At 29.4% G+C, this 26,044-nt stretch overlaps 1 protein-coding gene and 1 long non-coding RNA gene across 3 annotated transcripts; both read right to left on the reverse strand.

The window, feature by feature from the left end:
• Nucleotides 1-281: 281 nt before the first annotated feature.
• On the reverse strand, nt 282-26,044 carry LOC147808501 (uncharacterized). The gene is made up of 4 exons (XM_087162587.1): nt 25,462-26,044; nt 19,983-21,772; nt 19,059-19,298; nt 282-2,515 (listed from the first exon to the last, which is right to left on the reverse strand). The coding sequence occupies exons 2-4, from the start codon at nt 21,373-21,375 to the stop codon at nt 492-494; spliced, it is 3,657 nt and encodes a 1,218-aa protein (XP_087018713.1). The 5' UTR covers nt 21,376-21,772; nt 25,462-26,044; the 3' UTR covers nt 282-491.
• On the reverse strand, nt 2,713-14,400 carry LOC147808502 (uncharacterized). Of its 2 annotated transcripts, none has more exons than XR_015433592.1 (4): nt 13,543-14,400; nt 12,745-12,962; nt 3,517-3,600; nt 2,713-3,019 (listed from the first exon to the last, which is right to left on the reverse strand). It is a non-coding gene; the product is annotated as an uncharacterized LOC147808502 (long non-coding RNA). The 2 variants fall into 2 exon arrangements; XR_015433593.1 differs by having other exon boundaries at nt 13,614-14,399.

A 26,044-nucleotide genomic window follows, 5' to 3' on the forward strand; every position in this document is an offset into this window, starting at 1 on the left:
TCCAGCTGCTAATCTTTATTACTTTCAGATTTTCAGTAGTAATTAATAGAGATCATAAAAGATCAATAATCTTATAAAGATATCGCAAGCTGAATAAAACGTCAAACAATTCTGCTGAATCTGGATATTCCCACAGTGCAGGCGCGAAAACTGTAGCTGTCCTTCCAGTGTATAGAGTTTTCCATCTTTTCTGTCATATTAATTCCATACCGTATGCCACTTCAGTGTATAGCCTGCCTTAGCCTCTTATGAATCGTGTCTCATTGAACAAACTACAAAAATTAGATTCTTCAACAGTTTTATTAAATTCTTCACAAAACTTTTCATCCATATAAACTACAAAATATAGATTCCTCACTACAATGAAAATAACTGTGGATAGCTAAATCACCATTATGTAAAAAACTTTTTACACTGAGCAATATGAACAAAACATGAGAGCATAATTTTCAGCAAATAATTTTTTAACACATGTCAGAAAAATGAGGTTTTTAACTAGCGTGAATGCGGCTGTGGCGACTTAAATGATCCTTTCTTGAAAATCTCTTATCACATACAACACAGGAAAAAGGTTTCTCACCAGTATGAACACGAATGTGCTCACACAATTTACTCTTAAAGCAAAAACTTTTATAGCACATTTCACAGGAATAAGGCTTTTCATCAGTATGTGTGTAAACATGCTGAGTTAAAAGGCTTTTATGAGAAAAACTCTTATTGCATACACTACAAGAATAAGGTTTTTCATCAGAATGTGTGTAAACGTGTTGAGTTAAATACTGTTTCTGAGAAAAATTCTTATTACATACACTACAAGAATAAGGTTTTTCACCTGTATGAACATGACTGTGCCTAAACAGTACACTCATTGTTGAAAAACTTCTACTACATAAGTTACAAAAATAAGGCTTTTCACCAGTATGAGTGCGACTGTGACAAGTTAGAGATGAGTTTGTTGAAAAACTCTTATTACACACACTACAAGAATATGGTTTCTCACCGGTATGAACACGTCCATGCACAGACAATATTTTCCTTGTTGAAAAACCTTTCTTGCATACATCACAAAAGTAAAGCTTTTGACCAGTGTGTGTTCGAATGTGTTGATTTAAATTCTCCATTGTTGAAAAATTCTTATTACATACATTACAAAAAAAAGGTTTTTCACCAGTGTGAATACGTCTGTGCTTAGACAATACAGTCCCTGTTGAAAAACTTTTATTACATATGCCACAAAAATAAGGTTTTTCACCAGTATGAGTTCGAACGTGTATAGTTAAATTCGCCATCCTTGAAAAACTCTTATTGCATTCACTGCAAGAATAAGGTTTTTCACTAGTATGAACACTATTATGCACAGACAGTTGACTTCTAAATAAAAAACTTTTATTGCATATGTCACAAGAATAAGGCTTTTCACCAGTATGTGAGTGAATGTGTTGACTTAGATGTTCCTTTTGCGAAAAACTATCATGACATATATAACAAGAATATGGTTTCTCTCCAGTATGAATGCGGCTGTGTCTAGATAGATGTTCCTTCTTCGAAAAACTCTTATTACATATACTACAAGAATATGGTTTCTCCCCAGTATGAATGTGTTGATGTGCAGTTAGACTAATCTTCTGTGAAAAACTCTTATTACATAAACTACATGCATAAGGTTTCTCCCCGGTATGAGTGCGACTGTGTATAGTCAGATTACTCTTAATTGAAAAACTCTTATTACATACACCACAAGAATATGGTTTCTCACCAGTATGAATGCGAATGTGTGCAGACAGTGAATGCTTATATGAAAAGCTTTTATTACATATGTCACAAGAATAAGGTTTCTCACCAGTATGAACACGACTGTGCAAAGACAGTTCAATCCCCTGAGAAAAACTTTTATTGCATACGTCACAAGAATAAGGCTTTTCACCAGTATGAGTACGAATGTGATATGCTAGATGTCCCTTCCGTAAAAAGCTCTTAGTGCAGATACTACAAGGAAATGGTCTCTCCCCAGTATGAATGCGTTTGTGTACGGTTAAATATTGCTTCTGTGGAAAACTCTTATGACACACACTACAGGAATAAGGCCTTTCACCAGTATGAATACGACCGTGCACAGACAGATCACTCCTTGTTGAAAAACTTTTACTACATATGTCACAAGAATAAGGTTTTTCACTAGTATGAGTGCGACAATGACGAGTTAAGTGTGTCTTCCTTGAAAAACTCTTATTACACACACTACAGGAGAAATGTTTCTCGTCAGTATGCACAGGTCTGTGCGCAGACAGTTCACTCCAAGTTGTAAAATTTTTATTGCATATGTCACAAGAATAAGGTTTTTCACCAGTGTCACTGTAACTAGTCAGATGTTCTTTCTCTGCATAACTCCTACTACATACACTAAAAGAATGAGATTTCTCTTCTATAAGACTAAGTTCCTGTGAGCAAGTTGTTGTGAGTAAGCTATTAGACAAGTCTCTGTCTTCTAAATTCATACTGACTGCTACCCTCACTTAACTTATGTGTAGCTCAATTTTTTTATTGAAAACACTTACATGAACTGTAATTGTAAGGTTTTTAAGAGTGTAACGTGAGCTATTTTAAATCAGATTTCAATCTTTGACAAGATAGAAGTTCAGAAAAGTTACAATAAAATTTTACAAGAATAATGTTTTCCAGTTGATTGAGTTACTGATGAAAGTGAATATTACAACACATTATATTAAAAGTTCTAAAAGCAGTATTTAATAAGTAGCAGTAATTAAGCAACAGAAGTATTTAACTTATTTTCAATAGGTTTAAGTTATACAATGGAATGAATGAATACCATTTAAACATCATATTTAAATAGGATGTAATAGTATTATTGTCTTTAGGAAATGAAAATGCCTTTCTTCAATTTTCCACAGTGTCAGTAGAAACTAGTTTAAAGAAGACAGTCTTTTCTTGGCTATTATCTTAGGTAAACATCAAGTGTCATGAAGTACTGGATACTGTATCCAACTTGAGAAAAGCAAATCTGAAGAAAAAAAAATTATTATATTATGTATAGAATATTTTAGTGCATGAAAAAGAATTTTTTTTTTATTGCTTATAAAACTAAAATTAAAACTATGTCAACAGGTACAATGCAAATTCTGAAAAGTATGGTTCCAATAATTTCAGCATGAGATTGGTCAAAAGTTTCAGCTCTTTTTGCAGTAATTTGATTTTTTTAAGCATTGACAATATTTTCTGAAGTTTAGAAGCAAAGTTTATACATAATTCAAAGTTTATACATAATTCAAATTCAAAGTTTATACATAAATTTTCACACCCTATTACACTAAGTAATTCTAAATGGCAAAATATAAATTTGCGCAAAATCAGTTAAGTAGTTTCTTAATTAAAATTTTTTAAATATTTTAAAAGTCTATGTTTTAGGAACTATTGATTGATTGAAAAATCATTGATTTTGATACACAAATAGCATTGATACTCAAATATTTTTTAGTATATACGTACTTAAAAACATACATTTGAGAGTGTTATTTTTAAGCAAACCATCTTCTTAGGAAAAAATATTCTTGTGCCTTCCCATAAATTTCTTTCAGGTAAAGTCTATGAAGAAGGATCATACATAAGCATAGTTTAAATTTAAAGAAATAAAATTTATTTTTTACTTAAATTTTTTTTTTAAAGGACCTTTTTGCATATTATTTATTTTGGTTTTATTTAAATTTTAAAATTTATATGGAATTTAGATTTGACTTCATGCATCAATAATGTAATAATAAAAAAACAGTATTCAGAGCATATTCTAATGCTATTTCCTTGAAATATTGACAGTCCAGAAAAAGTAATTTTACACCTGTTCAAACATAGAAAAATAGACAACAGTGTTCTCACTAACTTTCAACTAACCCTGGATGTTAATTATCCAAAAAATATTAACTAAATGAAAAAGAAAAAACTGTTAGCAAAATTCACATAAGTAACATTAGAAAATATTTATTCTTTAGTATTATTTAACTGTGGGTTAATTATTTTTCTTTTTTTTTTTAGGAAAACTTAGCAAAAGTGAGCACTTATTAGTGTGGTCAAGAAAAAAGCTTTAAAAAAAAAATTATATATTGGAGTAAAAGCTTAAAAAAAAGCAAATTCCACATTACGATACTTATTTATTATGATTTAACATTGCGCATCCTGATCCGCATTTCAACAATTTCATATAAAAAATCGCATAATGTATTCATCCAATTTAATAGCCAGTAATGATTCTTGGTCACACACATATTCCTTTCCTCACTCCGAATTGGAGCATAGGGCTTCTATCATAGCTCTCCATCTCACTCTATTTGTGGTCAGATATTTTACCCCTCCTCATATTTTTCCTATTGTTTTCAATTCATTTACAATTGCATTGAGCCAAATATTTTTAGGTCTTGCACTTTTTCTATTGCCCTGAGGGTTCCAATCAAAAATTGGTTTTACTTTAAATACATTTCAGGTTTACATAGAACAGGACCAATCTTTATCTAATTACGTTTATTAATTTTCAGATCAATCTGTTTCTATTTCGATTTTCTAAGGATTCCTGCATAACAAATTTTATGGAACTACTTGAAACACAAGATTCTTCTTAAACAGTTGAAGTTTAAGAAGAAAAAAAGTAAAATTTTCACATAGGGTAGGGGTGCTCAACCTGCGGCCCGCCAACCCTCGATGTGCGGCCCGCGGCCGCAATCTGAACAAAATGAAAAAAAAAATTAAATATTTGTTTTTGAAAAATAATAAAAAAAATTCGGTAATTTAAACTTACAGTTTTAAGTTTTTGACGCAACCAATCTCAATGTAGTTTTTCGATGGTTAACGCTACGGATTTCAGCATAGTTTTAAAAATCCCAATATATTTAATACATCATTATTACGATTTACGCATTTTAATTACCACTTTTGACGCTTTTCGTATGTGCCGATTCCAATGAATTTTCGGTAGTTATTGCTACCCATTTTCAAGTAGTTTCTGAAATAGCGATTTTTGAAAGTTATGAAGCACTTTATTTGTGCAAACTTCATGGAAAATCTAAATGACTTTAGATCCTTTCTTCAACAGTTATTGCTGCACATTTCCGCCCGGTTTTTAAAACTTCGATATTTTAGCATGATATTATTACGAATCGCGAGTAAAGAATCGCTCATTTAGAAACCATTTTTTGACATGGCTTATTTGTAACGATTTTATCGCGAATCAAATTATTTTACAATCGTTATTTTAGAAATTATTGCTACACATTTCTACAAGGTTTTGAAAGTACCGATATTTTTTATACGCTATTGCGACATTTTAATTTCATATCTCGCATTTAAATTACGTAAAATTTTGATGGACTTTATTTACTCCAATTTCATCTAAAATATTAAAGTATTTTGTTATTGTTTTAGTAGTTATTACGTTTTCCCCGTGATTTAAAAAGATTATGATATTTTTAATACTTTAACAGCAAGCGAGTTTTGAATTGCGCATTAAAATAATTATTTTTTACGTGCTCTGCTTGTGCCGATTTTATCATTTGCGTTGTACCGATTTTAACACGAATTTTTTAAGAGGTTTTTCGAAAGTGTTTTTTCTTCTTTCCCGTTATTGCTGCATTTTTATTTGTGATTTAGAATATACCTGATATTTTCACACAATATTACAACTCGTGAATTTCGATTCAGCTTAAATTTTTTTTCGTAACTTAAAAAGTAATTACGTATCTTAGTCAAATCAACACCTTCCCAGGAAAAAAAACCAAGATGTGTTTAAACGCGGTCCGTTCTGCAAAAAAAAAAATAAATAAATAAATAAATAAATAAATAATTCAAAAAACGGCATAATTCTTTAGTCCCATGAACTCGTGCAAGTTTAACAACACACATCGAACCTATTCTTTTTGTTGTCACATGTAATTTAAAAGTCATACATCGTAATTTGTATTTACGCTATCTGAAAATTGCGCATTGCATTTCGTATTAACATTAACGAGATTTAAAAATAATCCATCGCGTTTCGTATTTACGGGATTTAAAATCACGTATCGCGATTCGTGTTCGGGCGTTTAAAATATCATCCGTTGCTACTTTTCTCGCACGCGTTTTAAAAACCATATATCGCGATTCATATTCATGCATTTTTAATATCAAGTGTTGTGAGTAGTTCTTTCGCAATTTAAAAGCCACACGATTCGTATTCACGCGATTTGAAAAACAAGCATCGAGTTTATTATTTACGCAATTTAAAAATCACACATGGCAATTCGTATTCAAGCAATTAAAAAATAACACATAGCAATTCGTATTCAAGCAATTAAAAAATAACACATCGCTATTTGTATGTCCGCGATTTAAAAACCCAGAAAGGAAGAACACCATCTAGGACAAATTCCAAAACTGATTATGTTATTTGCTCTAAGTTTAATACTGTCCACAACAACAGCTTTTGTCGAAAGACTGTTTTCCAGAATGAATTTGGCCTGTTCAAAATTACAGAGTAGTCTTTAAATACAATCATTACATTTTCATTTAATGGCTCAAAAAATATCACATGATCAAGTATATAAAATTATCACAATATTCAAAAATTTTGCAAATTACAGTGTAACCATTAAGAAATTTTTTAAACCATTTTCTATCTTCTTGGAGCATTTTATATCATTTAAGATTATATGCTGGGAAATGATTTGTATATCATTAAATTTTAACTGTATAAAAAATTTAATCAAGATAAGTTTCGTAAAGTAATGTAAATTTTATTGATTGTTAATTGATTGTGTATTAATTGTAAATAGTAAGTGTCATGTTAAAAATATATTCGTCATAAAAAGTTGTAAACAAGTATCTTAATAGTTTTTTATTATTAAGGAATATAGTTCCTTAAAATTTAATGTGTTTTCTTCTTTCTTTTTTTTCCCTCTCTTAGCCTCTTATTATTAATTTAAAATAAAAATGTCTGAAAGATAAAAGTACATTCCCTAATAAATGCTAAGTCTTATTTTCCACTTAAGGGGTTTAGTTTTAATAATTTTTAACCCTATAAACTTTCTTTAAATCAAAGTATTTAATTTGAATTTATATTAATGACTAGAATATTTATTTATTTGAAATTTAATTCTATGAAAAAAAAATTAACGTCAAAATTTATGTTTAAATGGACTTTTGTATTTTGTAATGTGATAAAAAAAATTTCAATTTTTCCATAGTTTTTTAATTATTTCAATTTATCTAAATTTTTTCCGATAAATTGATTCTGATTTTCGAATTCTGTTTTCCTTCTTAAGTAATCAGTTTTGCATTTTCTAATTTTAAACGTTTTAAAGTATTGTATTTTCTGCAAAGAGATTACAAGGTTAACTGACAAAAAGAATTTAGTGTTATATAAATTGTTTATATAACAATCACCACCAACAATTGCTTTCAATATGTCGGTCTAAACACTTTGGCATGCGGCCCTTCATTGGTCAATCTGCTGTGCATGTGGCCCTTCACTGAAAAAGGTTGTGCACCCCTAACATAGGGTGACCCGGGGTAATTCACGATCACTCTGTTTCTGGGGCAAATAATGATCACCTAAGTTTTATTTTTAATTTTTTTTTTTTTTTTTAAATTTAAGACATGGACAAGAATGCTTGTACACTTTACTAAAGTATAACTACATTTACTTAACAATAATTTTTTGTTTAATCTAACAAAATAAGTATCTTTTAAACTGCTTTCTGTATTTTCCATTTCAAAGATGGGTTTCAAAATGTGCACATTTCTGCAAAGATCCCCTCCTTCTCTTAATAATAAATATTTTAAGTCACTTTCTTTTTCTTTGATATAAAAGTAGTGTAAGCTTTTGTTTAAGTGTTTCACATCTACTGTAAACATTATAACTGATTATAGGAAACTATATCAAATGTTGCCCCCTACCGATGGGGTAATTATTGATCACTGGGGTAATTATTGATCACTGGGGTAATTCCTGATCATTGTCATTTCTTCTTATAAATAGTATATAAAATAGCTTATAAATACCTAATTGTCTTTTCTTAAATAACAGTTCATATTTATTAAGTGGAACAATCATAAAATATATTTTAACTGTCATCACAAAATTTGTTTTTAACTGTATACAATACTGTATTCTGATTTGCACCATTTCTGGTTTGTATTACCTTGCTTCTATCTTAATTTTATGTGTGTACATCGTTAGAATAATTTTTAAGTTTATAAAATAGCCTAGTATAAATATGGTGAGAAATTATAAGCCTAAAAAGGATACTAAGCTTCGAGAAGAAAAAAATTGTGAATTTCTTTTAATGATTGAAAATGAAAATTTCAGTGTGGGAGCTGCTGCCGGAGCAGTACAGCTTGACATACCTTACTTAACTTTACAATTTCCCTTAATGAAGTTAAAAAATCCAGCAAAAGTAACCCATGTGGGAACTCTCTTATAGTTCAGAAGAACATGAGAATGAGTTGGCTGATTGCCTAAAATGTATGGCACGATGCAAAGATTTTTGAAAATTTAAAGTGTTAATCGTTCTTCTTGCTTTTAAATAAATCATTTTATTAGCTGCTTAAACATATCTTTTGGTTTATTTGTTTGATCTTGATGTCTTATTTGTTAATTACCATTATATAATTATTTTTATACTGCCCCTTTACAATAAAAACTGGTGATCAGGAATTACCCCAGAAATGATCAAGACCAGGGGTAATTCCTGATCACTAAAAATTTAAAATCTTTTAAATTATAATTAGATTTTCAAACAAAAGAAGGTGGCATTGAACTCATCTCATATAGCCTCAAACTTCCAGTAAATATTAAAATTCTATTTTGAATAGTTTTTTTCACAAAATAGATGTTTGCGTTTTTTGATCAGAAATTACCCCAGGTCACCCTAAGATACATAAAGCTTCTTACCTCCTCCTATCATTATTTTCTAAGAATTGTTATTTAGTTGTTTAGGATTAATTTTCAGAAATTTTTTGGTTGGTCATAAGCCCTATTCTCTATGCCCCTATGCTTAAAAAGTTTGTTTGCTTGCATGTCTTGAAGGGTGTTGATCAGTTAACATAAGTCATCTCCAAAGTCAAGATTGGAAAAATATTCAGTAAGGTTATCATCTTATACCTCTTTTTTTTAATGATACTCTCTTCATAATCTAATCATTAGCAATTAAAGAAACTGTTGGGAAAAGTATACAACTCTGTCTAACACTGGAATCAACCTTGAGGGTTCTGATCTTTGGCTGGCATGGATAACTTGTATATTGTTTTATGTAGGAAAGATTTAACAAGTAAAATCTTTTTATTTTCTTCCTGAGGATAAAATAATATTCGTTTTTATCCTTTTCCCTACTAATGAAAAAGCGATTTAAATTTACATTCCCACAATTTTAAATAACACATCCTTATATACATGATTTACCACTGTGGTTCCTGTTTTGTACTTACACGATTTCATATAAATTATCGCATATCATATTCATACAATTTAAAAGTCACTATTTTGATTTATATTCAAGTGACTTAAAAAAAATGTTACATTAGAATTCATATTCCTACGATTTTAAAATGAAACATCAAGATTTGTATTCATGTGATGTTAAAATCGATGTACATATTATATTGATTTTATAATAAAAAGTCCAGATTCAGATTCATGTGATTTAAAAATCTCACATTGAGATTTTATCTTCACACAATTTAACCATTTAGCACCGGACGAGACATGTGGTGTCAGGGTTTGAAAAAAAACCCGGGGTTTTGAAAAAGCTCAACCCACCCGGGTTTTATTGAAAAAAACCGGGTCAAATTGGGTTTTCTCATTTAGTGCTCATATACTTTAAAAATTTAACTGTGAAAATATTTTTATTTATTAAATAGTGCTCAAAAGCTTAAAAATAGAAAGAAATCTAAAAAGTTTATATAAAAATAATAAAATTAAAATAAGTTTAAATAATGGACTATCCCTAATACATATATGAATCGTTATTGCTAAATACATAACATTTCACAATTTTTAACTGAAATAAAAACACTATAAAATATAAATGCAACAGTAATATAAAAGGAACAAGTTTAAAATCTTTTTGTTTTTCCACACATCTATTTACTATATTTATTAAGCATATATAAGTATGTATATTGGGTCTGTTTAGAAGAAATTTGGGTCCGTTAACGGACACTTCACAAAATAATTTATCTTTTAATCCGAACCTTCACAAATTATTGTTTCATTATTGTACAATTATTGTATTTTCATTATTGTTTCATAATTGCTTCATTATTGTTTTATTAATCGAATAAACCCTTCCCGGAAAAAAAAAGAGAGAAAAAGAAAGATGGTTCGAAACGAGCTAAGTTTACCAAGTTTCCTTAAGTTTAAATTCCAAATGTAGTATTCTAAGAAAATAAAAGAACACTACTTTTTCTGTTAATAAATAATTGATCAATTTATATTTATTCATGAAATTAATTAATAGAATATTATGTAAATAAAAATTAATTCCTGGCAATTTTTAAGATTAACTATTATATAATACTATGATAAGCTATTATAAATTTAAGAATTGCTTAAGTTTACATAATGCATAACACATTAAAAGTGACATATAACTAAGTTGTGCTATATTTAAAGTAGGTCAATTGATATTATGTATTAAAAATGTGAGAGATTTTGTTTCCAACACACATTATTCGTCCGAAATAAATATTCTGTGTTGAGCAGTATAGGCTAAATACCAAGTAATTGTATGCTGCATCTCTAATTTAATAGCAGCAATTGTTGGAAATAAATTTTTATCTATTTACAATTTAAAAACTTCTTGAAAAAGTTTTTAGCAAATTTTGCAATAGCAGGACCCTATTTGCACAAATTCACAACTGCAGGACGCTGATAGAAAGAATGTGACTTTTTAACGCTTATTTTATATTCACAAATTATGAGTAGTTTTTTCACAGTTTTACAAAAACAGGACCTTTTACAAAATGTCTGGACAGAACCCTGATATATATATATATATATATATATATATATATATATATATATATATATATATATATATATATATATATATATATATATATATAATGAAAATTTTTTTTGTTTGTTTTCCATTTTTTTAAACATGATATCAAAAAAAAACAAAATAAATTATATTCAAAGAAATCTTAAAAATAATATTTAAAGAATCCTAAAAGTAACATTTTAATTTTTAACTGTTTTTTAATGGTGATAAACTTTCCTCAAATATTTAAAAATTGTCAGCAGATGTTAAGAGTTAACTTAAAAAAAGGTCCTTTTTTTTTACTTATTATCATACAGCAGATTCAAAGTGTCTACATTTCTCTCTTAGATGGTGTTTTACTCTTTTACAAGTTTTGTAGCTTTATCTATTCCTAAACTATTCCGTAGTTTACTCCACACCAAACCGAAAGTTGAAAGTGTCTTTCGATAGAGGCAGAGAATGCTTTTACTGAGTATAAAGAAAAAAGAATTGGCAGAAATTCTGGATGATGCTTAGAAAGACCATTTTCGGCTAATTGCTCTTGTTCATCATCTAAAAATTGCCCCCTTCCCTCGGGATCCAGGATGCATATGCTAATAAATGAGGTGGCTGAACAGCCTGATGGAATCTTTTTACAAAATGTTTATGGGGTTCTAATTCATTTTTCAACAGCTTCTGAAATTCAATGTTTTCTGTTCGAAGCTTTTTTTCGGGGGGGGGGGGGCAGACATCAATTGTTTCTGAAGCGTCTTTAAAGTTTCAGAAACAATTGATATCTGTTTTTCCAAATTGATTGTTTATTGGTAAGGTCCATGACTAATTATTATTAGATTCATTTTGATGTTCAAAAGCAATCTCTTGATATTTATGGTAATTATTGACAAAGGTTTTTACTCTGTGACAATATGAACCCCACCTAGTATCATTTTTTCATTTGCCCATCCATGCATTTGATGAACATCTCTAAAATATTTGTTAACTCCCACAATGTGTTGTATTAGGAGATACTTTTCTTTCAACCAAATTAAAAATAGAAAAACCAATTTTTCAAAAAAACCCACCAAGTGGGTTTTTTCAAGGTGGGCCCACCCAATAAAATCCGGGCGGGTTTTCAAAGTGGGCCCACTTGGCGAACCCTGCGTGCTATCCCAGTCTGAAAAAAGTTTGATATTACGGCTGGGACAATATATGTCCCAGATACTGAAAAACATCTAGGACAGAAAATAATGCAACGCTGGGCCTCCAAACTGATTCTAAGGCTGTCTCAATCGTTCTGAGTCCATAAATTTCTAATCTTAATCATACTCAATCTAATCAAGCGAACGACAACTCTCAAGGTTGCTCAGTTGATAATTCTCATTTCTTAGGTCAATTTATTCATTTCTTTCTAACACTTGCCCCTTGCATTCTTACACGAAATTTTTCAGATATTTCCCCCATTTTCTTTCCTTCCTCTGATGAAGGGTCGAAGGAGAATTTATCTTGACAAGTTGAGACAGCTCGCTTATATTAGTGAAATCTCTTGAGTCCTCATTAGAGATTAGAGGAAAGCAGAGAGAGCTAAGTCTACATTAGAGGTTTACAAATAAATATATTAATAAAAATGTTAATGCAAATGTACATGCAAATGTTATTAAAAAAACGTTGTCTAAAATATACATCAAAATGTTAAGTAAAATGTCAATAAAAACGAGCTATTGACTTTAGAATTTCCGCCAGGACATACCTTTTCCTGATTTTCAGATGCTTTGGGTTTATGGTGGAACACATACTGTCCCATCAATGAAGCTTGTGAAATCATTGTTGTTGATGGTGCACTGTTAAGGGACATTTATGGTCTCCAAGACTTTCAACTATTTAGGCATAAAAGCTATTTTATCTAATAATTGCTTGGAAAAGAAATAACTGATACAGGTAATGGGGCGCACTCGGTCTGATCCTTCGCTATATTAAAAGGGTTAAATCAATAAGTTCTCGCGTCGAGACAGTTATTAAAAGGTTAATAAAATTTTGTGAATAGATGCTTTCTACATTCCTTTTTTTCTTGTTTAAATTTCAGGTATTTTTACATTTATTTAAAAAGTGTTCTGTACATCATAAATTTTTTGGAACTCAATTTTCAGCTTTTTTTTTCATGTTACTCATTTAAACATTTCTATTAAAAATCATTGATTTTTAAACTAATTTGTCAGATAATGGGTTAAAACTAGTTACAGGAGTAAATGATATCAACTAAGTTTTTGCATTGTGTTCGCAGGAAGGTTTTCATTTTATCTAAGTTTATTCCCAAAGGTAAAAGAAGTTTTTAAAAAAAAATGATAAACCACCCTACTTGAAGAAGATATTAGGTACTTGCTTATTTTGCTTTTTCCTCACTCAGTTATAAGGCTCTCTTTCAATTCAAAAAAGATAGAGCCTTAAAATAATATACTCTTTATGAAAATGAATTAAATAAACTTTTTCTAAAAATATTCTTATTATTTTTGTCCAAAGAAGGATGTTTTTCAACTTTATTAATACAAACCAATTTTACTTGCATATGTTTTTCGCTATAAACTGCTTAGATATTCAAACATCAAAATATGTCTTTAATACCTTATACTTTTATAAAAAATATAAAAAGTCAGTTTCAAATACTAATTTTAGAGCAACTAAAATACAAATATTCCTATTTTTAAAAATTCTATCCAAACTTATGATTCAACTGTATTTTTAGTTCTGACAGAAATTTGTTTTCATTTAGAATAGTGCGACGAGCAGCTGGCACAAGCTTAAAGCTCCATTATGTTTCCATTAATAGGTAAAGCTTTTTAATTCCGCTGCAGTCTTCTGCGATCGCAACGCTCGAGCTTGCCATCTGGTAAGAAGACTGATTCCATGTTTTTATCCTTCCTACTTCCCTTTCCTCAGTTGAATAAGAATGTACTACGATATATTTTCTTTTCTTTAAATTTTTTCGCATTTAATTATCAAAAATATTTTATGAAATTTCCACGAAGCTTTGTTCAAATAGTTTTCTCCCATAATAAACTACTGAATTTATTTAATTGTTGATAACAATAGTTTGCCTGATATTTGATCGAAAACTAATAACTGCACTAACTTACTTTATGTTTTGATCACAGAACTGATACTTTTCACTCCACGTTATCTTTTCGCAATTTACCCATGTTATTTATTTACCAAAAAGATTGCCGTGACATATCAAACAAAATGAAATAATACCAGATTTCAAGTTTATATAATTTGTTTCAAGGTTACGCACATTTTTATGCAGCTACTTATGGTTCACTACTCAAAAAACTAGCAAATCTTTAATTTTTAGAAATAAGTCAGTATTGTTTCTTATGTAATTTTAATGTTGAATCGAATAAAAGCATTTATTGTTTGAAAGTTATATGCTTTCTTTTTTTTTTAATTTCACAAAATGAGATACGATTTTATATTTAAACAAATGATAGTAGCAACTAACATTTAGATTTATTCTGCTCGGCATAAGTTATATGGTAAATATTTTATTCAAATTCTTTTAAGAGCATTATTTGTTCTCTTTTGGACATTTTCTTCTCATAAAATTGTTTATAACTTTAAACAAATGCTCCTATCAGCTTGTGATTAGTTTATTCGATTGGGTATAAAAAAACTTGCACCCATTTTTAAAATTTTATGTAATTAAACGATTGTTGATTACATTGATGAAAACTATTTTTTGCAAAAGTCTGAGAGTCAAAATATGATTATAAAACTATTAGTTTTATGAAACTGACAAAAACTTTAAATATATAGTCTTATTGAGTTTATGTAGAGGTTTGTAAGAAGAAAGAACAGAAATCTAATTATCCAACTCACAAGTACCTGAATGAAAGATGTAGGTTCAATTACGGGAAAAGTTAAAATTTCCTAATAAGATTGGAATTATATATTTGAATTTCTGTAAAGGTAATACTTTCTTCATTGCAATGTAGTTTATTTTGTTGCTGTGGTACCTGCCACACTTTTAACTACGAGAATCGAATAGGAATGACAGAAGTGGAATGTCATTTATCTGAAAAAGAAAATTAATTTAAATCATGAATAAAACAATTTCTGATAATTTAAAACCGGTCGCTATTACTTTTTATTACTTTTTTACTAATTCATATTTTTTTCTTCTTTTAGGTTCTATACTTCCGAATTTCAACAGGGAAACAGAATACTTAAAATAATTTTGTCGGTTAGTAATAAAAGTGAAATTTTAGTTTTGAATAAAAGTATTTCGAATATTAGCTAACTAATTATTTAAATTTGCAGTTTTACAGCTATAAAAATTCAGGCACCTCAGACATCTACCTTATAAAAATGTTAATGATATTTTTTAACTGTGGAATTCGGATAAGTCTCATTTCAAGATAATTTAATTAAATCTATTAAAATTACAGAAGAATTATGTATTTGAAATATATAGCAAAATATGAAGAAAAAAAATTTATGTTTTTCAGAAAGAGTTGTAAAACTCTTTCTGAAAAACATATATTTTTTTATGGATTCCGATCCCCAAAATATCCAATGTTTGGACTCCTTAATGTTAATTTTACTTTTTGAGTATTTTGTCATAACTCAAGAATTTTTTATGAAGAAAAAGATAACTGTTTATCCATGCAAAATAATAAATTCTAGTAAGTTTTAATTATTTTTTATTTACTAATACTCAGCAAAACTTTGAATTGCAAGGAGTACAATTTTATACATCATTTCAATGTAAGTAATTTTGCATAGAAAAATACAAACATTTTAATGAAATTAATTGAATAGTGTCAGTTTTATCCTCTGATAGTTTTGTACCTTGGTATTTGGCCCCCCGAGAACATTTTTTCCTGTCTGATTTATAACTTAAAATATAGTCTGCACAAGTTAATTTGAATAATTTAGATCACCCCCTCAAAACATTAAGATTGAGAACTAGAATGTAAGATCAAAAGTTACTAAGGGTGATTGTTTTTTTTTCACACTGCTCATGGGACAAACTTGGTCCTTACACTGTTAAGCACTTATGATTGTTAAGCATAGGGATAAAGAATTTTATTTACTAAATGAAGAAAAAAAGAATACTAATATTATTTATAAGTAAGTCTATATAGTAGAAATTAGCTGTAATATTCCTAATATAAGTAATCAAACTAGTAGATAATATTATGAAAAATATCGCATACCGAAAGTCAGCCACAGAGTTTGTAGATAAAATGTTATTATCCGAACAGAATAATTTCCAAATAACAAACAATGAGTAGTTCATTTTTAATGATAAAGAAAGTAATTAAAAATAAAATTAGAGGGAATATGCTACTTATATTGAAATAATTTGTATTTGCATAGCATTTTAAAAATAAATAGTGGTTGTTTGTGCGTTAGAAAAGCAAACTATTGTTGATAAAAAACATTTAAGTAGGACTAACTCAAGAATTACTTTATTTGGCGAACACATTTATAAAAACTATTATCCGAATACCCGCTCTTTGTACGGAGTAGAGGACAGTAATCGTTATTCTATATTAGTACTGAACATCACAACAAATTCCTGCACAAATCTTAAAGCACATAAACTAGCATATTTAATAGGATGAAATCGATTTTATTTTAAAAATTTATAATCTTTTAGCCTTCCCAATGACTCTTGTGGCAGAATTTCTTCGGGCTTTCTGCAACAAACTTCCCTGGCAGTAGTATTTTGCTTTAAAGTATCTTGAATTATAACAATTACTAATTTAAAATAAGAGAAACGTTTTGTTTATAGAAAAAAGTATAGAATAAAAATGTATAAAGGTTTTAATTGCAAAAGCAATATTTTTTCTTCACATTATTAGATTAAGCAAAACACATTTTTAGAAATTCATCCCATCAAAAAGAAGAAGAAAAAAAAAAAAAAGATTAACTGCATTTGGCATGATAATAAAAATGTACCATAATCATGCGATTTTCTCTGGAACTAATATCTTAGAGGAACTGATGAAATCCTATTTTTACAGTACCTATTTTAAAGCCAATATCGACGCAGTTTTAATGGGTATCAAACATTAATACATTATACCTACCTATATTTTTACAATTATTATTTATTAAAACTACACCAATTACCATAATACCAGTAGTTCCTTTTACAAAAATTAATAAATCATCAATAATTTGTTAATTTTTTACATTTCTCCTCAGGGAATAAGTGACATTTTCCTGTTTATTTTGTTTTATAGTATTTAGAGTAAATAGTTCATTTCAGTTAGTACCTATTGCCAAAATTAATAAAGCATCATTGGCGTCAAATAAGAGTGGCGATTTTTTAATCTTCTCTTAGACCAACAATACATTATGTTGTATTGTTGGTATACATTAATGTTGTATTTAACATAGATTTTTTTTAAAATTCCAATCAATAATTATTAAAAAAATTAATTAAGCATCAATTATGACTTAGTAATACTTTAGATTTTTTTAAAGGGTTTAGTACCATTTATCAATTAATTTTGATTCATAGTACAAAGTTGTTTTTTTCTTTTCAATAATTATTTATCACTAATATTAAATTAATTTAGTGTCTATAGGAGTTTATTTTTACGTTTCTCTTAAAAGAATATTATTAATTAACATTTTTACACAAATCTTTTGTTTTGACTCAGAAATTTTTCTTATTTCGATTTGTAAACACTACAAAAACTAATTAAGCTTTTTTCGAGTCTATAATGTACAGCAAATTTTCAAGATTAACTGAAAAAAATAAGTACTTCTCTCCATTAATTTTGCTTTCCAGAACACAGTCATTTTTTTAAAATTAAATTATAATCTAATAACTAATTTAATCAAACATCATTAGCATCAATAAGAGTAAGGACACTATTATGCTTTACTTTACAAATTAGTTCTAATTCAATACATAACTTTTTATTTCTAATATTGTAGATTTTAAATTTAGTTTTATAGATTTACATTTTAAAGGCATAACTATAAGCAAAATAATGTGGTAAAGAATAAAATAATAAAAAATAGAGATATTTTTAAAGCCTATATACTAATTTAAGAAATGACAACATATAACTAAAGTTAAAGTAGTATACGAAAAAAATACAAATTATTTAAGAATAAAAAAATATTTTAAAAAAATATTAATAAAAAAATATATAAAATATTATTGGGTTGTTCGGAAAGAAATTTCGTTTTTTTTTTTGGGGGGGGGAATGAAAGACAGTTTTCATATAATGAATAAATATTTTATTAAATCGTATATGTTGGCCATTCTGGTCCAACAACTTTTGCCATCTTTCTGGAAGTAGCATGATTACAGACTCATAAAAGTTTTGATCTTTGCTGGCATAAAACTGATCCAGGTCATTTTTGACCTCTTTATTTGAAGTATAGGCTTTACAGTCCAAAACATTTTGCAGCGACCGGAACAAATAATAATCTGAAGGCACCAGATCTGGAGAATATGGTGGTTGTCGCAGTATATCCCATTCAAGAAGTAAAAGCTTTTGGCGAGTGAGCTAACTTGTATGAGGCCTCTTATTATCTTGGTGGAACAGTATACATTTTCTGTTGATTAATTCAGGTCATCTCTGTTGAAGGGCATCACTCAGTTTGTCGAGCTGACAACAGTAGACTTTCGAATTAATTGTTGTGTTATCCGGTAAAAGCTAAAAAAAACAAACTATTCCTTTAAAATCCCACCAAGCAGACAGCATCACCTTTTTTTTGATGAATATTGGCTTTCAAAATGCTTTGAGCCGGCTCATCTTTATTGCTCCATGATCTCTTGCGTTTGACATTGTTACAGACAACCTATCTTTCCTCCCTAGTAATGATGCGCTTCAAAAATTAATAATTTTGAATATGTTTGAGAAGCGAATCACAGATGTCAACACGATGGAAGAAATTTCTCTCTGTGAGAACATGGGGTACCCATGAATCGAGATTAAACCCAGGCCTTTTCTAGTGGTCATAAGCAGTTGAATTCGATTAATTTAACTGCTAACCAATATCATGTGTTGTTATTCGCCTATTTGCACCAGCTAATGCCTTTATCAGCTTCAACCGGCATTCCAGAACGTGCTGCATCTTCGACATCAAAATTGCCAGATTGAAACTTTGCAAACCAGTTCTGGCATTGCCGTTCTGTCAACACATCTTCACCATACACATCGGTTAATTTCTTTCTGGCATGAACAGCATTTTTACCTTTTTTGTAGTAAAGAAGTAAAATATGACAAAAATGCTGCTTATCGCTCTTCACATTTAAAAGGCACCTATCAAAAAATACTGCATAGAATTATTTGAACTTTTTCACACACAAGCCTTACTATATCAGCTCTCAAACCATATAATGATAATGCGGCTTAAGTGTGAAATTGGGTTCGAAAAAATACAATTAAATCCTCTGTTGGAAAAACGAAAGTACTTTCCGAACACCCCAATATAATATAAATAGAGATCATAAAAGATAAATAACCGCATAAAGATATCGCCTACTTAATGTACAATAGTCACGCCAAACAATTTCTGCTGGATCCAGGTATTCACACAGAGCAAGCGCAAAAACTGTACCTGTCCTTCCTGAGTATAGTGAGTTCCATCTCTCCTGCTCAAAAGTGCGAATGTCTTATCTATTCCTTTCCCTATGTCGCTTCAGTGTGCGGCCTGCATTAGCCTCATATGAATCATGTCTCATTGAGCAAACTACAGAAATAAGATTCTTCAACAATTTTAATAAATTCTTCACAAAACTTTTCATCCATATAAATTACAAAATTTAGATTTCTAACTACAATGAAAATAACAGTGGATAGCTAAATCACCTTAATGTAAAAAACTTTTGTGACAAAAATTTTTACACACAGCAATATGAACAAAACTGATGAGAGCATGATTTTCAGCAAATAATTTTTTAACACATGTCAGAAAAAATAAGGTTTTTAATTAGCATGAATGCGACTGTGACGAATTAAATGATCCTTTTTTGAAAATCTCTTATCTCACACAACACAGGAAAAAGGTTTCTCACCAATATGAACACGAATGTGCTTACACAAGTTATTCTTAAACGAAAAAAACTTTTATTGCACATTCCACAAGAATAAGGTTTTTCATCAGCATGTGTGTTAACGTGTTGATTTAAATACTGTTTCTGAGAAAAGCTCTTATTACATACACTACAAGAATAAGGTTTTTCACCTGTATGAACATGACTGTGTCTAGACAGTATACTCAGTCTTGAAAAACTTTTATTACATATATTGCAATGATAAGGCTTTTCACCAGTATGAATGCGACTGTGACAAGTTAGAGCTGAGTTTGTTAAAAAACTCTTATTACACACACTACAAGAATATGGTTTCTCACCTGTATGAACACGTACATGCACAGACAATGTTTTCCTTGCTGAAAAACCTTTCTTGCATACGTCACAAAAGTAAAGCTTTTGACCAGTATGTGTTGAAACGTGTTGGTTTAAATTGTCCTTTGTTGAAAAATTCTTATTACATACACTACAAAAATAAGGTTTTTCACCAGTGTGAATACGTCTGTGCGTAGACAGTCCACTCCCTCTTATAAAACTTTTATTACATATGTCACAAAAATAAGGTTTTTCACCAGTATGAGTTCGAACGTGTATAGTTAAATTCGCCTTCGTTGTAAAACTTTTATTGCATACATCACATGAATAAGGCTTTTTGCCAGTATGAACACTATTATGCACTAAAAGTTGACTTCCAAATAAAAAACTTTTATTGCATATGTCACAAGAATAAGGCTTTTCACCAGTATGTGAGTGAATGTGTTGACTTAGATGTTCCTTTTGCGAAAAACTATCAGTACATATATAACAAGAATATGGCTTCTCTCCAGTATGAATGCGACTGTGTCTAGATAGATGTTCCTTCTTTGAAAAACTCTTATTACATATACTACAAAAATATGGTTTCTCCCCAGTATGAATGTGTTGGTGTGCAGTTAGATGACTCTTTTGTGAAAAACTCTTATTACAAACACTACATGAATAAGGTTTCTCTCCGGTATGAGTGCGGCTGTGTGTAGTTAGATTACACCTAATTGAAAAACTCTTATTACATACACCACAAGAATAAGGTTTCTCACCAGTATGAATGCGACTGTGCAAAGATAGTAAACGCTTATTTGAAAAACTCTTATTACATATACTACAAGAATATGGTTTTTCCCCGGTATGAATGCGTTTGTGGGCAGTTAGATGTTCCTTCTGTGAATAATTCCTGCTACATACACTAAAAGAATGAGGTTTCTCATCTGTGAGACTAAATTCCTCTGAGCAAGTTGTTGTGAGTAATTTTTTAGGCAAGTCACTGTCTTTCAAACTCATACTGACTGCCTTAACTCTATCCTATTGAAGACATTTACATTAGCTGTAATTGTAATGTTTAATAAGAGTGTACTGTTTGATATTTTAGATTAGATATGGTAGATTAGTTCTTAGCAGTATTTTATAAGTATCAGTAATTGAGCAACAGAAGTATTTAACTTATTTTCAATAGGCTTAAGTTATACAATGGAATGAATGAATAACATTTAAACAAACATCATATTTAAATAGGATGTAATAGTATTATTGTCTTTAGGAAATGAAAATGCCTTTCTTCAATTTTTCACAGCGACAGTAGAAACTAGTTTAAAGAAGACTCTTTTTTTCGCTATTATCTTAGATAAACATGAAGTGTCATGAAATACTGGGCACTTTATCCAACTTAAGAAAAGCATATCTGAAAAGAAAAAAAATTGTTATTTTATGTATAGAATATGTTAGTACATGAAAAAGATTTTTTTTTTATTCCTAATAATAATTGCACATGAAACTAAAATTTAAATTATGTCAACAGGTACAATGCTCAAAAAAATAAAAATATCACATTTAATAATGTTTGTTCTAATGCTCTGATAAGAGGCAACCTCAATGTCTCAAAAGTGAAAACCTCATATATGCTAATTTATTAATGATAATTATCAAATAACAGAAAGAAAGAAGCAAAACATACTTCTTCTGAATAAACATGTTTGGTTTTTTCAATGTAATTAGGATTTTTACTGTTTAAATAGGGTAGACAAATTCTGAAAAGTATGATTTTAATAGTTTCAGCATGAGGAATTTTGAAGCATTGACAATATCTGAGGAATGTTTAGAAGCAAATTCAAAGTTTTTACATAAATTTTCACACCCTATTAAACACAGTAATTCTAAATGGCAAAATATAAAATTTGGACAAAATCAGTTCAGTAGTTTCTTATGTACAAAATTTTTAAAAAATTGCTTCAAACTTAAAAAATCTATGATTGATAAAAACTATTGATTGATTGAAAAATCATTGACTTATAACACGAATTTGTTTTTTATATACAGAAAAACATACATTTAAGAGTGTTATTTTTTAATCAAACCATTAATTAGCAAACCATCTTGCTAGAAAAAATATCGTTATGCCTTCCCATATATTGCTTTCAGGTTTAAACTATGAATACAAGTCATACAATAAGCATAGCTCAAATTTACATTTTTTTGAATTACATTTAAAAAAAAAATTTTATTTAAAAAAAATGACATTATTTTGGTTTTATATAACTTTTAAAATTTATATGGAATTCAGATTTGACTTCATGCATGAATGACTCTTACTCGCTTTTAACGTCTTTTCAGATTGGTCTATCCATGGGCGGATCGTGAATTTGTGGGGCTCTGGGCTGAAACTACTTTGAGGCCCTAATAGCCATTTTGTAAAAAAAAACTGTTTTCTATAGTGATGTAGATAAGTATATAGAAAAAAATAGGACAATAAAATAGTTATATTTATTTTTTTATTTATTTATTTGTCTATACAAACAGCAACTGTACAATATTATTGCAAAAGAAATTGACAGGTTATGTGTAGTTATGTTATATAAATTATAAAGCAACCTTTCTGCATTTTGGTGCTGCTAATTCCTTTATTTGCTCATCACATTGTAAGTCCTTCGTTAAATCACAATTTATGGAAGGAACTGATAAATGATTTAGTCGATGGTTCGACATTGTTGTCCTATATTTGTTTTCTATATAAGACATCCTGGAGAAAGAGCGCTCAGCTCCACAGCTAGTGAATAAAGTAAATAAGATTTTAACTGAATGCAGTCATTCACTAAATGCTCCTCTGCGTCATCTGGATAATAATCAACAATATTACGTACACTTTCCAGATCTATGTTTTCTATATTTCTGTCCTGCAAATCCGATAAAAATTTGAATTTCTTGCTATACATCTCATAGACTTGACTCCTTTTGTTTAAATCCATAATCAGCTTATCCAACGCAACGTTTAGCGTGTCTCTTTTAAATTTTTCTGCGCCGTATACTGAGAATTTATCTGTAGACTTATCAGAAAATTTTGGAGTAATGCGTCTCTTGTTTATGTCATTGTAGTCTATTCCCACACTAGTACTTAATTTTTTTGCTCTCGATCTGATTGGTGCCTTATGTTGTTCACGAAATCTTTTAATGATACAATTAACTTGTTGCCTTCACATGTGAACCACACTAACATTGATTTCTTATGTTCATTAGAATTTTCATGATTTTCTAAACAAATTCCTATGTGCTTCCAATCAGAAAATCCGGTCGTGTATTGAGAAGGGATTTTAGAAAAAAGTTTGCAAGTCAAACAAAAAACAGTACCAACCCTGGTTGAATAACATAACCAAGATCTTTCCAGTGATTGACCATTTTTCATTTTCTTAATGAAATACCTATTTAAAAATGTTCTGTTTTGTTCTTTGTATTTCTTTATTGAAGCTGAATATATATTTTTCGGATCTTTATTTTAAAAGTCAGTCATTTCATGTGAGAGTATGTCATTAATAAAATTATTACTTAGCAATTCTGGCCACAAGCCCACGTCAACATATTTCTCAAACTCAAACTTAATATTCACTAAATTTCTTTCTGCCTCGGTATTACCGTCCTCTTGCTGAACACCAATATAGTTTTCAGTGGGATCAGAGGGTTTCTGGTAGTCAAGACAGTTATTAGTAAGGCCCGGATTTTGATGACATTTGCATTTTTATGCATTTTTGGACATTTTTTGTCTTTTAGAGCATTTTTTTTTTAGATTTATAGGGCATTTTTCTTTAAATTTTGGGGCGTATTTTGCATTTTAATGCATTTTTTAAAGTTTTTTTGTTAATTTTTTCCAATTTTTACTATTTTTTATCAATTTTCATTATTACACTGGCTTCCAAACAATGAAGAAAATCTATAGAATATTAACAGGTGAAGCAAAATCTTTTCAAATTGAAGAAGAATTGTAAGTAAGTGAGACCGTCTTTTTCAAGTACGCACCTATAACATCAGTAGACGTTGAAAGAAGCTTCTGCAGGAATGAAAATTTACTTTCAGACAAGAGACGCTCGCTTACACTTCAAATTATCAAGAAACATTTAATAATCCAATGTAACTCTGATATTTAGTAATATTATGAAATGGAAGTTGTTATATCCATTAAAGTTTCTATACAAAAGAAAAATATTTTGGTGTCAATATATTTTCCTTTTTTTTGTTATTTTAGGATATAAAACATTTTTTTTAAACTTTAATGAAGTATTGCATTGCTTTATATTTTTTAAATTACTCATAATAATTTTAAAGATTGAAATATTTTTTTAATTCAATATTTTTGCTTAATTTAAGACATTTTTTGCGCAATTTTTGCATTTTTATGGGCATTTTTGGCCCTTTTTAAGTGCATTTTTTGCACTTTTTAAGGGCATTAGTTGAGATTTTTTAGGTCATCAAAATCCGGGCTCTAGTTATTAGTAAACTAAACAAGTTCGTCCCTCTGACGACGAGAACAGAGGTGCGAAAAAAAAACAAAATTGCGTCGGGCGTTAAGCAGCGCTCCGGGAAGTCCCCCGTAATAGACGCGAAAAAATAGACTGACCAAAAACAAGCGACGGGTAATTCCCCGTTCCATTCTATAGACGCGCACATGCATGGGTTGATTGATCTCAGGGTTGCCAACCTTATAATATTTTTTTTTATAATATTAGATATTTTTTTTAATTCAAAATATCACCTATTGTTTTCAGTGAGGACTGGGGCCCTTTGTATCCACGGGGCCCTGGGCTGCAGCCCAAAAAGCCCTTAAGTAGATCCGCCCCTGGGTCTATCAATAATGTAATAATAAAAATACAGTATTCAGAGCATATTCTAATGCTATTTCCTAGAAATATTGACAATCCAGAAAAAATAATTTTTCATCAGTTAACCAACTTTCAACTAACCTTGGATATTTGTTAATAAGTCAAAAAATATTAGCTAAAAAAAAAGAAAACTGTTAGCAAAATACACATAAGTAACACTTATTGTCTCATGGATTTTAGCAAGAAATTTTTTTTTCTCCCTGATAAAAAGAAGATTTGTTCTTACCATTTTTTCACCAATGGAAACGAAATTTAAAATTAAATTTACATGATTTAAAATTCCACCTTATGATTCTTATTTATATGCCCCTTTAAAGGGATATTTCCGTAGCGTGTAACCTGTTTCATATATCCACGATTTCATATCTAAAATTGCATATTGTATTCATGCAATTTAAAAGCCACTAATGATACCTGTTCACACACACATATTCCTCTTCACTCCAAATTGGAGCATAGTGTTTCTATTATAGCTTCCCATCTTTCTCTTTTGTGGTCACATATTTGGCCCCTCCCATATATTTCCTATTGTTTTCAATTCCTTTACAATTGCTCTGAGCCTAATATTTTTAGGATATCCTAATAAACGATATTTTTTTTTCACACTGAAATTTATTTACATATCTTGGTAAACAAAGGTTATTAGACGAGCGCTTTGCGTAAGCTTAAAGCTCTCTAGCTCTATTAATAATGCTAATGCTATAACTCAGGGGACAATGGGGTATTGACGCATGACGTCACGATCTTTGCAATGTGAGTCTATGGAATTTTGAAATAAATTAGCACATTTTACATCTTTTTTAAATTTT

Source organism: Parasteatoda tepidariorum, chromosome 5 (genome assembly GCF_982258835.1).
Source record: "Parasteatoda tepidariorum strain Cologne lab strain chromosome 5, Ptep-v5.0, whole genome shotgun sequence".
In the NCBI taxonomy this organism is placed as follows: Eukaryota; Metazoa; Arthropoda; class Arachnida; order Araneae; family Theridiidae; genus Parasteatoda; species Parasteatoda tepidariorum.

Bases quoted from the DNA above. Each gene is read 5' to 3' on its own strand.
- LOC147808501 (XM_087162587.1), bottom strand. From the start codon at position 21,375: ATGAGTTTGAAAGACAGTGACTTGCCTAAAAAATTACTCACAACAACT. The intron at 19,299-19,982 runs AATTCGTCACAG...AATTCTATGCAG, and splicing joins TTTTCAAAAAAGGATCATTT to TATTTTTTGATAGGTGCCTT. The intron at 2,516-19,058 runs GCATTAGCTGGT...TACACATAAGTT, and splicing joins GCCGGTTGAAGCTGATAAAG to AAGTGAGGGTAGCAGTCAGT.